The sequence below is a fragment of the Felis catus genome, chromosome E1 (genome assembly GCF_018350175.1).
Source record: "Felis catus isolate Fca126 chromosome E1, F.catus_Fca126_mat1.0, whole genome shotgun sequence".
Classification (NCBI taxonomy): Eukaryota; Metazoa; Chordata; class Mammalia; order Carnivora; family Felidae; genus Felis; species Felis catus.
Genome location: NC_058381.1, coordinates 50,008,736 through 50,023,569, shown reverse-complemented (window position 1 = coordinate 50,023,569; position 14,834 = coordinate 50,008,736). Strand labels below are relative to the sequence as shown.

At 53.5% G+C, this 14,834-nt stretch overlaps 1 protein-coding gene across 2 annotated transcripts in view; it reads left to right on the top strand.

The window, feature by feature from the left end:
• The window catches only part of FAM20A (FAM20A golgi associated secretory pathway pseudokinase), a 52,723-nt gene extending 38,303 nt beyond the window's left edge, over positions 1–14,420 (top strand). The window contains exons 2-11 of one of the 2 annotated variants that reach the window (XM_023243542.2): positions 916–1,100; positions 1,831–1,881; positions 3,423–3,501; positions 8,655–8,747; positions 9,521–9,636; positions 10,317–10,497; positions 11,486–11,595; positions 11,975–12,056; positions 12,520–12,579; positions 13,789–14,420. In XM_023243542.2, coding sequence (XP_023099310.1) covers positions 916–1,100; positions 1,831–1,881; positions 3,423–3,501; positions 8,655–8,747; positions 9,521–9,636; positions 10,317–10,497; positions 11,486–11,595; positions 11,975–12,056; positions 12,520–12,579; positions 13,789–14,053 — 1,222 coding nt within the window. In that variant the 3' untranslated portion in view covers positions 14,054–14,420. Of the gene's footprint in view, positions 1–915; positions 1,101–1,830; positions 1,882–3,422; positions 3,502–8,654; positions 8,748–9,520; positions 9,637–10,316; positions 10,498–11,485; positions 11,596–11,974; positions 12,057–12,519; positions 12,580–13,347; positions 13,762–13,788 lie in introns of those variants that run through there. The other variant, XM_023243543.2, reaches the window with a different exon arrangement.
• The last annotated feature ends 414 nt before the right edge of the window (positions 14,421–14,834 follow it).

Below are 14,834 nucleotides of genomic sequence, written 5' to 3'. Positions count from 1 at the left end.
TGTTGAAATAATGCCTCCCTCTCTAATCCTTAGATACACCTGTCGCCCGCCGGCCTCTCCTCGCGCACCCCTGTAATACCCCGTTCCATCCAAACGCCCCCCATTCATTAGGATCAAGCTGAAGTCCACCTTCCTCCCCGATTGTCTTCCTCTGACCAGTCTTTCCCTTCTCCAAAATATTGGGTAGTCTGAGCCACATATCTAGCAGTCAACTTAGAACTGCCTTCTATTTGGCTCCCATGATTTCACAGACCTACAACTCGTCTCCCAAACTAGACTCTTGGCCTCCGGAGGGCACTGGCATTGGTTTTTATTTGTGCCCTGGTAGAAAAGGCTCTTGAGTGGGCCAACAGTAAATGGCTCATTAATTCTTCTTTTCCTATATGACTCATCGTTTAATCTATTGTCTAATCTGTCTCTACTTCAGGGATCCTTGCCCTCCGTTCACTTCCTTCTCTCCGAAGGTCAGAAAATAGTGGGGAAATATAACATACAGACTTTTCCATGGGAAAGTGCACAGGAGAGGCCCAGAACACCTCCCCGAGATCCCCAATTATAGGAAGTCCCCAATTTGACTCGTCATCATCTACTCTTTTCCTCTGCCGTGGTTGTCATGGTTTATAGTTAGGTATTTGTGTGTTTGTGTATGACACTGTGTAACCATGCACCTGTTGCACTCGCTAGATTGTAAGCCCTCAGAGGGCAAGGAAGGCGTGTGCCCGTTTTGCTCCCCGCTCCCCCCCCCCCCCGCCAAGGTATCCTAAGCACAGCAAAAGGCCGGGTACACAGTGGGCGCTTAATACTGCTGCTGAATGAACGAAAGAATGAATAGAGAGCCCAGACACGGTGCTTTCGCAAGTCTCTGCCTTCTCGTAGCCCAACTGAAACAGAACAAAACTCTCTCTGCTCTTTCAGGCGGCACAAGATGTACCAAGAACAGCTCAACCTTACCTCCCTGGACGCGCCACTACAGCTCCAACTTGACGCCAGCTGGATCCAGTTCCACCTGGGGATCAGCCGCCACGGGCTGTACCCCCGGTCCAGCCCTGTCGTCCGCCAACTCCTCCAGGACATGAGGCGCTCTCCCACCATCAGCGCTGGTGAGACTCACAGGGTCGCCTTGTGGGACGCCTTGACTTTCTCCCAGAGAAGCTGCGTAAACCATGTCAGGCTGGGCTCTAGCGTGAAATCTTAAAGGGTTGACCCTGACACCTGATAGGTAAGAAGAAGAAAAGGCTAGCCATTGATCCTTTCCCCCTTTGAAAGACCTCTTTTCATTCTGATCGCCTCACCACCCCATCAGAGAGCCCTAAGGGTTTCCACACACTTAAAGGATGGTGGTTTTGCTACCATTTATTGGATGCTCCTTTGGAACCTGTCAACGATCTTTCATACAGTGACTACGTGACGTAGACCTTATCACGGCCATTTTACAGGCGGGGAAACTGAGACTCAGAGAGGTTAATCAGCTCAGCCAAAGACCCCGTGGTGGCGCTGGGATTCAAACACAGACCTGCTGTGTCCCAGGTCTGGGCTCTCAAGCACTCCAACAGTCCAGTTTCTAGCAGAGACCAGACTAGCGTCCTTCACTCACCCAGGCGCTGCTCGAGTACCCGCTGAAGGGCTAGAGGGCACGGGCCCTGGGACGGAGCAGGGTGGAGGCTGCAGCCAGCTGGGACCCCGGGACGTGCCCTGCTGAGTGGGCAAGGGCCCCCTGGGCCGCCTCACCGTCTCCCCTACTGCGGTCTAAACCAGAGTCGAGGCCCCTGTGTGGTGGGCTCTTCCAGGAACAAGCCTGGATGTTCTCACTGCCTTTTGCCTTCTTTGCAGATTACAGTCAGGACGAGAAAGCCCTGCTTGGGGCTTGTGACTGCACCCAGAGTAAGTGGCCCGGCCCCGCCTCTGTCCAGCCCCCTCCCCTCCACAGCCCTGTGAACCCCAAGATTTGGCAACAACAGGGGGGAGCCCATCGTCCACTCTGTGGTCCACTTCTGGTCAGAAGTTGGAGCATGACTCTCTCTGCCTAATCTCTGAGAACGCGACATTTTCCCCCACCCATCCACCCACACAAAAGAAAAGGGATTTTAAGAAGGACAGTTACCAGGCCCCGCTGGTGAGCCTGGGGTCCCTGCATCATCAAGGAGCTTGCTAGGAATGCAAAATGTCGGGGTGCCTGGGTGGCTCAGTCAGTTAAGCATCCAACCATTGATCTCAGCTCAGGCCTCGATCTCAGGGTTGTGAGTTCAAGCCCCAGCTGGGCTCTGCGCTGGGCCCGAAGCCTGCTTAAAAAAAATAAAAATAGAAAGGGATGCAAAATTTCCGTCCCCACTCTGCTTTTCTGAATCGGAATCTGGAAATTAACAACATCGTCGGTTCTCAAGCTGGCCCCGTACTAGAGTTGCCCGGAGAGCTTTAAAAGGTACCATGTACTGACCTCCCCCCACCCCAGGAGATTTTAATTCAGTTGTATGGGGTGATCCCCAGGCAGCAGAATTTTGAAGCCCTCCGGGTGCTTCTAATGTACCCAAAGTTGAGACCCACCGGGGTAAATGATGAAAAGAATCAAAAAGATAAATGTGGGCTGTAGCCCCTCCCGGGGTGCTATGAATTGGGTACAGTTGTGCCTGGACACCGGAATCCCCAGCCCTCAGCGTGGGCAGGTCTGGGCCGGACACAGGCCAGTCACCGCCAGCGATGAGTAACCTCACGCATTGACGGCAATACTTACCCAACAGGGAAATCCCCGTGTAAGTCACGATGTGACAAAGGTTTGGAAGAAAGTTCGTAGGGCCCGGGCCTCCCCTTTCCTTTAGTTTAGCACCTGCCCTTTGCCATCTGATAGAAGGCAAAGGTGGAGCAAGTCGTTGTCCCAACCGTCACGGGGCTTATAGCAAGGCCAGGATGGGGCAAAGCGTGTGAAGGGCTCCATGACATCCCTGGAGGCAGCGCTCAGCTCAGGGTGATGGAGGTGCCCCCGCAGGTGTCTTACTCACCAGACCCTGTCTCACCCAGGTATGCAGTGTCGAATGGAAAGAGATGTAGATAAACTCGCCCAGTGCAATGTAACAGGTGGCACAACCAGAATCCATTGGGACGGAGGTACAAAGAGGAAGACTGTGGTTTTTCTTAGGAAAACGTTTTCTGGGGTTTGCAGTGAGTGTCTGTCCGGGGAATCCCGCATTGTCTGCCCTGTTCCCACAACAGCAGACAAAGTAATGTCTTGAGCCCCTGGACCCACTCTCCGTGGCCTGACACGCTAGACCTTACCCTGCAAGGTTTTGAAAGCAAACGCTAGGCTTCGGGGTCTTATTCAGTAAGAGCCAAGAGAAGAAATCAGCTGGGTTTTTTGAGTGAACAAAGGCTCACAGCCCCGAGGTTAGGCCCAGAAGGATTGTTAACTCCCCCCCTTCTCCCCCTTACAGTTGTGAAACCCAGTGGGGTCCACCTCAAGCTGGTTCTGAGGTTCTCAGACTTCGGGAAGGCCATGTTCAAACCCATGAGGTAAGTGACTGCCTTCCTCACCTCCACGTCCAGCTGGGGCAGCCGTAAGGGAGTTTTGACCAAAAATTAATAAATGTGGGCTAAAACCTTCAAGCTAGTCCTTTATGGGCTCTCTTGGGGGCAGTCTGCCCAAGCGTATAACTCATTTTAGTGATCATGAAAAACAGTAAAAGGCAGTCTTGATCAGGTCGGTGCTCGTATCTAGGCCACATGCTTTACCTGATTGGCTCTGGGGTCATCGATAGGCTTATGGGCCAGCGACTGTCACAGAGGGGCCACCTTGCCCCAACCTCCCTGCTGCAAGCAGCGGAACTGGGATTCAAACCCAGACGGCTGGCTTGCAGAATTCCCGCTGCACCTCTATACTTGATCCCCACTTTTGTTTCCAGGCCCAGGACCCTCACAAAGTCTACTTTATAGATGACTGAGAAACTAGACAATGAAGAAAGGTACTAGGGAGAAAATTACACCTTTACGTTTATTTCGGTTTTATTCCTAACAACAGCACATACATGTCTTTAAAATACTGTGGCACAGGGGCGCCTGGGTGGCGCAGTCGGTTAAGCGTCCGACTTCAGCCAGGTCACGATCTCGCGGTCCGTGAGTTCGAGCCCCGCGTCAGGCTCTGGGCAGATGGCTCGGAGCCTGGAGCCTGTTTCCGATTCTGTGTCTCCCTCTCTCTCTGCCCCTCCCCCGTTCATGCTCTGTCTCTCTCTGTCCCAAAAAAAATAAATAAACGTTGAAAAAAAAAATACTGTGGCACAGATGTGTGGGCGAAATACTATGCAGTCAGTCTACAGACAGAGCTTGGGGTGCATATGGATTCCTGGCCCCAAAGGGTCTATAGCTCAAAGACTGGGGACTTTTGAGGTGACACTGTCCCTCCTGCAGATGACACGCACAAGGGAAAATGGCCCAAGAGGGGTTCCCGTTACCCAGGTCACGCTTTCTGCCAGAAAGCACTGTCTTCCAGGGGATCCAATTAGACTGACTTAGAGTCCAAACCTCTGGCAACGGACAGGCCTTAGTACGTGCATTGCTTTGACAAAACACCCCTTTAAAGAGAGCTTCTGTGTACACTGGGATCACTTGGGGACCCTTAAATATCCTGATGCCTGGGGCGCCTGGGTGGCTCAGTCGGTTCAGCGTCTCGCTTCAGCTCAGATCACAGTCTCACGGTTCCTGACTTCGAGCCCCGCGTCGGGCTCTGTGCTGACAGCTCAGAGCCTGGAGCCTGTTTCAGATTCTGTGTCTCCCTCTCTCTCTGATCCTCCCCCATTCATGCTGTGTCTCTGTCTCAAAAATAAATAAATAAATAAATAAATAGCCTGATGCCTGAGTCCCACCCTCCGGGAGTCCACTAGGACTGGTCTGGGAGCTCCCCCTGTGATCCCAAGGCCAGACGACCTTGGGAACCGCTGCTACATAAGGGGATCCTCCATTGCTCCCGTGTGAGAATCCAAACACCTAGTTATTTGGTCAATTTCAACCTGTAACTTATCAGAGAGGTACATGAAATAAGTGAATGTCTGCCTATGTTTAATTTATTGATGAAAAAGACCCCATCCTATAAAACGATATGTAGATTCGTAGAAATCTTGCCTGTTCCTTCCAGACTCTTTCCTCGCTCATCCAAAAAAATTTTATTTATTTATTTTGAGAGAGAGAGACAGAGAGCGCGAGCAAGGGACGGGCAGAGAGAGAGGGAGAGAGAATCCCAAGCAGGCTCCACGCTGTCAGCACAGAGCCCAACATGGGGCTCGATCCCACGAACTGTGAGATCATGACCTGAGCCAAAATCAAGAGTCAGACGCTTAACCAACTGAGCCACCCAGCGAACCATCACTCATCCAAAATGCTTAATGTCAATCATCATCGTCACCAGGGTCAAGTTGGGGGCCAATGTTGAAAGAATGTTAAGTTCTACACCCTTCACTGCCACCAGTCTGTTTTAACCAGTTCTGTCGGTAAAAAAACCCAACGCAGAATGGAGGCATCTCTGCTGAAGGAGTCTATCCCCGACAAAATAAGAGGAGGCTGTGTCATTTGAGAACAGGCAAGGAATCAAGTATAGAGAAGTTCACTTTTCTGAGGGACAGTTTTGGGAGGGGATCTCATCTCGTATTCAGGCATATAAAATACTGGGGGAAAATTGTGTTCCTTTTTAAAGGGAGCGATCCCAGTGAGCAATATTGGGGGAAAATTGTGTTCCTTTTTTTTTTTTTTTAACGTTTATTTATTTTTGAGACAGAGAGAGACAGAGCATGAACGGGGGAGGGGCAGAGAGAGAGAGAGGGAGACACAGAATCGGAAGCAGGCTCCAGGCTCTGAGCCATCAGCCCAGAGCCTGACGCGGGGCCGAACTCACAGACCGTGAGATCGTGACCTGAGCTGAAGTCGGACGCTTAACCGACTGAGCCACCCAGGCGCCCTGTGTGTTCCTTTTTAAAGGGAGCGATCCCAGCGAGCACACCTGGCTCCAGGAGAAGGCAGGTGATTCTTTGTCGCACCACTCGGCTGAACACAGAGCCACCAAGTTTGGGGAATTACAGGGCTTTAAATGATTATTATGGTTAGTCATGCGGGGTGAGCGCAGGCTCAGAGGTGAGCACTGGTTACAGAGAGGAGGCAGAAGGAATGCGGATGTAGAAACACGAGGCATTAAAGAGAAGCATAAAAACAGTGATAAACTGGGGCCCCTGGGTGGCTCAGTTGGTTAAGCATCCCACCCCTGATTTTGGCTCAGGTCATGATCATGCGGTTCGTGAGATCAAACCCTGAGTCGGGCTCTGTGCTGATGGCACAGAGTCCGCTTGGGATTCTCTCTCTCCCTTTCCCTCTGTCTCTGCCCCTCCCCCCACTCCGGCTCTCTCTTTCTCTAAATAAACTAAAAAAACGATGAGAAATCTGCAAATTCACCTCACCTCATCGGCTCCACGAGTTGCATTCTCAGAGCAGAATTCTTATCCGGCACATGAGCATGGCTGTGAGCTTTTAAAACGAAAGCTGATATAGAGCGGATGAGGTTCACTGTGACTTTTTATACGTGGGGACGAAAACCACTCACACGGGCCACGTTTTCCTGCAGGAAAGAACAGGAAGTACTTGTCTGCCCCTTCACTTAACAAAATACAAACACTGTTCAAACGAACAGGGTTATCTCTCTGAGCCTAACGCAAAAGTTTCCAACATTGTGTCTATTCTTACGCTGTTACACAAAGTGCAAATGTGCATCTGTACGCAATTTAGTCCAAACCCAAACAGCATCGTTTAAAAATGTTTTCCTTGGAAAAGCATGCGTTTATTTCTACATGTAACTTACAGTAAAAAAAAAAAAAAACATTTGTCCCTTCTTAAAAACGTCTTCAGATGATTTCAATTCTGACCATAATTCAAGATTATATTTTTCACGTGATATATGCAATATATATACTGAGAAATACGTCAGCGCTTGCCGAAGCCTGAGAAGCACCCAGGTAAAAATGATTTTCAAGTTTAAAATCACATCTAGATATGCCTTACAAAAACAGGGAAAAGATGCTTTAGAAAATTCTAGAAAGGGCCGGAAGATTGTGTAATCTTAGGGATGGATGCCTGGATGTATTCTTCTGGATATTCTTCAGGAATTAAAATTTGGAGACTGGGACACACGGACGGTCCTTGCTGCCCAGACATCCAGAGGCGACGCTGGTGAGGAGATGTGGGGCAGGCCTGGGCACCGAGGCCGGTCCACTAAATGTGGCTGCGCCCTTTTTAAATAGAATCCCTGCCTCTGGGCAGCCTCTCGCTGTGGTTTCTAGGACTTGTGTTTCTTGGCAAAGCGCACGTCACTATTTCAATTGCTGGGGCTGTGTGTTTACAGCTTTCTGCAACACTGTGCTTATTTACCTGTGGATGGCCTCTGCAGCTCTCTCGCGGTCCCACACGATGGATGATACGATTGCTCAAAGGTCTTCGTCCTTCTGTATCTTAGCGTCGAGGCAGGTCACCCAGGCTGCCCGTGATGACCGCGAGGCACCTTCCTGAACACACACGCCAGCCGGTCCGTCACACCCGGGCAGGCTGTCGCTTTTCAGGAATCCGTTAGAAATTTTAAAATGTACATAAATCAATTTCCTCTGCACCAGCCTCCCTCGAGCCTCTGGCTGGGCTCACTCTCAGGACCCAGCTGAGGTTTCTCTGAGGGGACAGGCTCGATTACTCACCCCTGTCACCCTAAGACCTGAACCCTCTCTGTTCTTCAATATCAGTTGTACTAAACTATAATATAATAACCCAGGGCGCCTGGGTGGCTCAGTCGGTTGAGCGGCCGACTTCGGCTCAGGTCATGATCTCGCGGTCTTTGAGTTCGAGCCCTGCATCGGGCTCTGTGCTGACAGCTCAGAGCCTGGAGCCTGTTTCGGATTCTGTGTCTCCTTCTCTCTCTGACCCTCCCCCATTCATGCTCTGTCTCTCTCTGTCTCAAAAATAAATAAACGTTAAAAAAAATTTAAAAAAAAATAATAACCCTAGGGCACTGTTCCTGTTATACTGCCCCGCCTACTCGTCTACCCCTAACCCTTGACACCTGGGTCTGTGCCAGCCACTCGTTCTCTTCTGTTTACACCTGCTGAAGGATGTCTGTCTTTCTTCCGGACCCAACTACTTTTCAAAAAAAATTTTTTTTAATTTATTTATTTTTGAGAGAGAGAGAGTGCACAGGCGCAAGTTGGGGAGGGGCAGAGAGAGAGGGAGACACAGAACCCGAAGCAGGCTCCAGGCTCCGAGCCATCAGCACAGAGCCCGATGCGGGGCTCGAACCCACAAACCGGGAGATCATGACCTGAGCCGAAGTCGGACGCTTCACCGACTAGGCCACCCAGGCACCCCTGGACTCAACTATTTTTTAAAAGAATCAGCCGCTGTCTCCAAAGTTGCTCAAACAGGAGACCTGGTAGGGGGAGTGCCTGCCGGACAAGCTCCGGGGAGAATCCTGCAGGTCTGCCCCCCGCCCAGGGAGCCGCAGGCCGACCGTGGTGTCCCGCTCCGTCATGCACACGGACCTTAAAAGCATGAAAGCATGTTTCCCCTTCCCTGCGATCACGCTTCTCAGCTCTCTTCTCAGGCTCCCGCTGAAGTCTGAGTCCAGGGCGTGACTCCTCCCTTCCTTCCAGACAGCAGCGACATGAAGAGACACCCGCCGACTTCTTCTATTTCATCGACTTCCAGAGACACAACGCTGAGATTGCAGCTTTCCACCTGGACAGGTAGGGCCGGGCCCCGGGGACGTGGCGTGGACTTGGAGGGCTGACCGCCAGAGAGGGGCGCTGGGCAGACCCCCAGGTGGGAAGCCCCTGGCATTTCTTCCTTCTGGCATTCGTGAACCTCAGTGTTGCCCTTGAACCCAACGCGTTTCCTCACTCAGCCCCACCACTGAAAAACACAAGGTTTCTAAGGTAATGAGAAGAATGACCTAGAGAGAAAACTAACCCTGCCAGGAGGCTCAGGCTGCCACCTTGGAGCTGACCTTGCCCTTTGCTCTAGTTTCCTGCTCTGGAGACGGGGAAAAGGCATTCACCCCCATGTACCCCAGGAGTCTTAAAGTTAAACGATGTTAAAAGGTGAAAGCGCGGTCCTAAACTTCCTCCGCTCCTATTTGCCCGGCATTGCTACTCAAGGTGTGTTCTGTGGACTGGCCGCCAGGGGGCACCACCCGGGAGCTTTTCACAAATGCCGAATCTCGGGCTCCCCCCTGGACCCACTGAGTCAGAGCCTGCAAGTGAGCGAGATGCCAGGTGACTCGTTACGTACATGGAATTACGAGAAGCTCTGACCTAGGACACGGCCTGCGTTGTGCGGAGGCTTGCCCAGGAGGCCTGCCGGAATCGGGATTCCTTTTCCACTCCTTCCGATACGGGTTTGCCCTGGGCACGGTCAGCTCAGTAGCGCAGAGCGCCCTCGGCTGGCCGTGGTCGGGAATGGCAGTCGACGTCCAACGGGCCACCACCGCCCTCCCTGAGCAAGGCTTTGTCTCTTTCAGGATTCTGGACTTCCGACGAGTGCCACCCACAGTGGGGAGGCTAGTCAATGTCACCAAGGAAATCCTAGAGGTCACCAAGAATGAAATCCTGCAGAGTGTTTTCTTCGTCTCTCCAGGTGGAGTACTGGCCGGAGCAGGGTTTGCCACCGGGATGGGTATATGCTGCCCCCGGACGCTCCCCCCCGTGGTGCCCCCGAGCATCACGCGTGTGAGATGCCAAGCAGGCTTTGTGGGCGTGAGCTACAGCGCCAGCCTCCCCGGCATCAGATGTTACCCATGCAAACAAAGAACATTCTAATCACACGGATGGGATGCCGGGAGGCGGGGTCCCACGCTTCCTCTGTCCTGAGACATTTGAAAATTGGTACCCAGCATCCCCAGTCTAAAAGCATTCACGGGGCGCCTGGGAGGCTCAGTCGGTTAAGCGTCTGACTGTTGGGTTCCGGCTCAGCTCACGGTCTCATGCTTTGTGGGTTCAGGCCCTGCCTCAGGCTCCGAGCTGACAGCATGGAGTCTGCTTGGGATTCTCTCTCTCTCCCTGTCTCTCTCTCTCTCTCTCTGCCCCTCCCCCGCTGGCTCTGTCTCTCTCTCAAAATAAATAAATTGAAAAAAAAAAAGCATTCACAAGCCCTGACATCTGGAAATGCAATATTTTCTTCTTCTTCTGCCTCTTCCCAAGCTGTGAGTTCAGGGTTTCCCTTCCCTGCTAGAGGATTTGGGAGGTGAGGGGGAGGGGGGCGCTGGAAAATGGCCTTGCCCCCTTCTCTTAGTCCTCTCTCTCCTCCGCACCCTCCAGCCAGCAACGTGTGCTTCTTTGCCAAGTGCCCATACATGTGCAAGACTGAATACGCCGTCTGCGGTAACCCGCACCTGCTGGAGGGCTCCCTCTCCGCCTTCCTGCCGTCCCTCAACCTGGCCCCCAGGCTGTCTGTGCCCAACCCCTGGATCCGCTCCTACTCGCTGGCAGGAAAAGAGGAGTGAGTTGGCCCCCTGGCCACAGTGCCCTGCCCCCAGCCCTCCAGGCTTGCCCCTGACAGTGGCTACAGTCCCTGTCCCAAGGCCTGGCGGCTAGCCTGGCTTTTGGACCCCAGAAGCTGCCCCCGACCATTTGCCTGACATGGATTCTGGAACCAGCTGTGCCTCGTCTCCCCCTTTCGCTCATGGATTCCGTTACAAAGAGCCTACTGTGTACCCAGTACTGGGTGCCAGGGGGTACGGAAACCAAAGACCCAGGCTCTCCCCTCGGGAGGCTCCCAGCCTAGTGGGGTGGTCAGACAAGAAGCCTGAGTATGAAAACACGGTGCTACACCTGCTTGTCATACACACGAGCCCATGAGGAGCCCAGGGGAGGGACGCCTGCTTCCCTCTGGCTGCTCCCCCAGGGCCAAGCCCACAGCAGGCGCTCAGTTTCTAGCAGGTGATGGAATGCATAGGTTCATCCGTCCAGCCACTGCTGAGGAGAAGTGAGTGGAGAAGGGTTTCTGGAGGACAGGACAGATCCTCGGGGACTCGTGAAGGCAGGGTCAGAGCCCAGCAGATGGACAGGGACAAGGGGGCATTCTAGCAGAGGAGCATAGGAAAGGGAGAGGTGACAGAGAATTGGGGGCCTGGCAGGGGGGCTCCGAATGGTTCAGGGCCAGGGTCCAGGAGGCTTGGGTGACAGGAGCTGCAGGCTCTGGCACGCGGTATCCCAGCCGGGAGTATAGCGCCCAGCAGAATGGATGCTCAGGACCCAGAACCTTCTTCGCCCCACGTGGGGTCTGCAGCTCCCCCCCCCCCACCCCGACGTCTTTGCCCGGGGGCCTCCTGTGTCCCCAGCTACCACCCGCATGCCCAGGACCTGCCGGCAGCCCAGGGTGGGATCGGGGAGGCAGGGATCGGAGGGGGCGAGGGGAGGTGTGAGAAGGACCCCCAACACCTTGCCATCTTGGCTCTTCCAGCCCCAGGACTTCTTCTCCCCCTCAGGTGGGAGGTCAATCCGTTGTACTGTGACACGGTGAAACAGATCTACCCATACAACAGCAGCCGCCGTCTCCTCAACATCATCGACATGGCCATCTTCGACTTCTTGATAGGTAGGTCCCCGGGCTGGGGCCCTGGGCTGCAGCAGCCACCCCCCCCTCTTGGGCTGGGATTCGCCGTGACCTTGGGCGGAAGAGTTGCAGCCTGGAGCGCAAGGACTGAGTGAGCTGGGGAGCGGCCAGGTCCCAGACGACAGAAGTTCCCACGCTCCCCTCTTCAGAGAGGACGTCGCTCGGGAGGCAGGCACGCGGTGTGAAAACGGCCCACCGGAGGGCTTGCTTGCCTGGGTTGGCTCCCTTCTCCCTCTGCGGCTCCACTCAGGACCCCGGGGAAACAGCCTGCGGCCCTGGGTTCGGAGTCCGGCCTCAGCCGGTGACAGGCCTCCGTGCCCGGGAGAGCTCAGAGGTCCGCAGCGTCTGCCCTCCTTCACAGGGAACATGGACCGTCACCATTACGAGATGTTCACCAAATTTGGGGATGACGGGTTCCTTATTCACCTTGACAACGCCAGAGGGTAAGTGGGCTGAGGCCGTGGCCCTGGTGCGGCTGCCCGGGGCAAACGGGAGGCCCTTCCCCATCCCGTTTCCGGCCGCCTTGCCACACTCCTTCCGCTTCCTTTGCCTCTTCCTCTTTGCTAAGTGACGCTAGAGTCCCCTCCTACCTGGGAGCGTTAGTGAAACAGACTCACGTTTTCCGTATTTTTTTTTTTTACCGTGTGGTTCAGTCTTGGAGGCAGAACACACGGTTCATCCTCAGTGCCTGGTCCCCTGCAGTTAGGGAATGAATGAACGAATGAACGAATGAATGCACATCTTTGGACAGAGGCTTCTGTGAGCTGATTGAGGAGGGGGCTGGAGAGGAAGCCACACGATCCCCGGCGTTTTACCCCAGGGCTGTGAGTCAAAACAAGGCTGAGGTAGAGGAGAGAGGCAACCATTAAGAAGGAGGCCACCCTGAAAGCCCGTGTCCCCTTCCAGGTTTGGACGACACTCCCAGGACGAACTCTCCATCCTGTCACCGCTGTCCCAGTGTTGCAGGTAAGCTTTCAGCTCCGGGGCAGGTCACGATCGCGACTCTTCACACTCTGAAGGTCTCAAGTGTGCGCTAGGACACCGGTGGGAAGGATGAAGGTAGTGACCTCCTTTCTGGTACAGCCACAGAACCGTCCCCAGCAACAGCCTCTTTCACCTTTCAGCATAGGATGACTGAGGACCTCAAGGCTTGCAAACCCTCCGGTTGCCAACTTTAATCTTTAACCCACTCAGAGATCTCACTCTTGCAAAACCTGGGTCTTCAACGGGACTAATCACATCTCTGCTTCGCTCAGCACTCACAGAAGCTCAGATTACTACCTGCTCACAGGTCTAAGATCCGGATGGAAATCCCATAAACTTGGGGCGGTCGGCTGGCTCAGTTGGTAGAACACACGACTCTTGATCTCAGATCAGGTTGGGGGTTCGAGCCCCACATTGGGTGTAGAGAGTACTTAAAAATAAAATCTTAAAAAAAAAAAAAAGTCCCATAAACTCACGTCAGGTTGAAAGGAGGTAGTTAGACTTTGTGCGGCCGCCATTCTCTAGAGAATGTCTAACCCACCTCCACACCTCTCCGGGGCTCAGGTCAGGCTCGTGAAGTGGCCCACCTGCTCAGGTGCGGTATCCAGATCTAACTAGAAATCCCGGGACGCGCGCCTAGCAAAACCACCTTTCATTTCCGGCTGGAAAACTCAGAGCGAAGCATGCTTTTTATCTGCTTCCTAGCTTCACTTAAGTGTGCCTCCCTCCATCCCTCCCTGTCCTCCTCAGGCGAGGCAGTGGCTGTTGAGAAAGCCAGTCGGACAATTAAGCTGCTTACCCATCTGAGTGCAAGTCGGATCCCCACATACGAAGAAATCAAATTCCTAAAGCCCGGATTGGTTCCACCCCATTGCCATCCCTCCAAGAACCTGACACAGAGATCGTATAAAGTTGGCAAGGAACAACCTGGAGGGCTGGCTTTTGAGATGGCGAACGTCCTCATCATGTCACCTGCCAGAAGCTTCTCTCGTTGGCTTTAAATCTCCTTGAGATGCCATTCAATGTGGCTTATTTCCTTTTCCCTGGTTTTCGTGAAAATGGGCTCGAAAGACCCCGGGGAAGGCGGCTCCCGGGACATGAGCTACAACAGCTGCTTGCGGGGAACCGAGTTCGGGCAGGCTTTTCCCTTTGCATTTACTTAACTTGCCTCCTCTGACTTTGTCCTTCCAGGATAAAAAAGAAAACGCTTTCGCACCTGCAGCTGCTGGCCCAAGGCGACTACAGACTCAGCGACGTGATGCGGGAGTCTTTGCTAGAAGACGAGCTCAGCCCCGTGCTCACGGAGCCCCACCTGCTGGCCCTGGACCGGAGACTCCAAATCATCCTACAGACAGTGAAGGGGTGTGTGGAGGCCCACGGAGAGCAGAGCGTCATAGCCAGTGACCCCGCAGGAGAGTCGGCCCCGGACTCTGGCCGGGCTAACCCGACAAGCTAGGGGCCGGGTGAAGCCGCATGTCAGGGACGACGCCTGCGGCCGGCGGTGGACGCGGGTGTGGACCCCGGCTTCCCCGCACCCCCGTCGAGGGGGGAGGCGCTGGGTCAGGAAGTCCTGGGGCACCAGGATGATTCTACAGGAGCAAGATCCAAAGGAGAGGGATCCGCCGAACTTCCTCGGTGCACTGCTTCTCTAGGGCACCTCCTTGGCTCCCTCTTTCCCAGAAGGCACTGCTTCAACAAGGCCACAGACCAGCTCCTGAACCCACCAGGGGAATCTGGACAGGAGTCGGGCTTGGAAGGCCGGGAAGCCTTGTCCCCGGGAAAAGGGTAGAACAAATAAAATAAAAGGACACCAGTGGCACCTAGCTGACCTCCAGATCCTTAGAATATCTACGAGGATAATTTCTGATCCAGATAAAATACCTGGCATCTCACAAGCAGACAAAAAAACAAAACAAAAAATCTAAAAATGGTAGCTCTCCAACCGGTTCAAAGTAGACCTAACCCTTTCTATTTATGTCCCAGTCACTGTGGCCCAAGTGAATAGAATAATCCCCGGCTGGCTGGTCCAAAAGTAGTTTCTCCAACGTTATTACGAGAGGTAGAAAGAACATAGGAATTTGCTCAGACTATCTGAAAGGGGATGTGTTCAATCTAAAGAGTATTTAAATCTCAAGTGAAAGGACGTCGGGTATGTCAAAATTAGCGTCTGGCAACAATAGAAGGAACTTCAGTGAAGGGAAAAGCAGGGCCGTCCCGAAGGGGGAAGGGCACGTGCG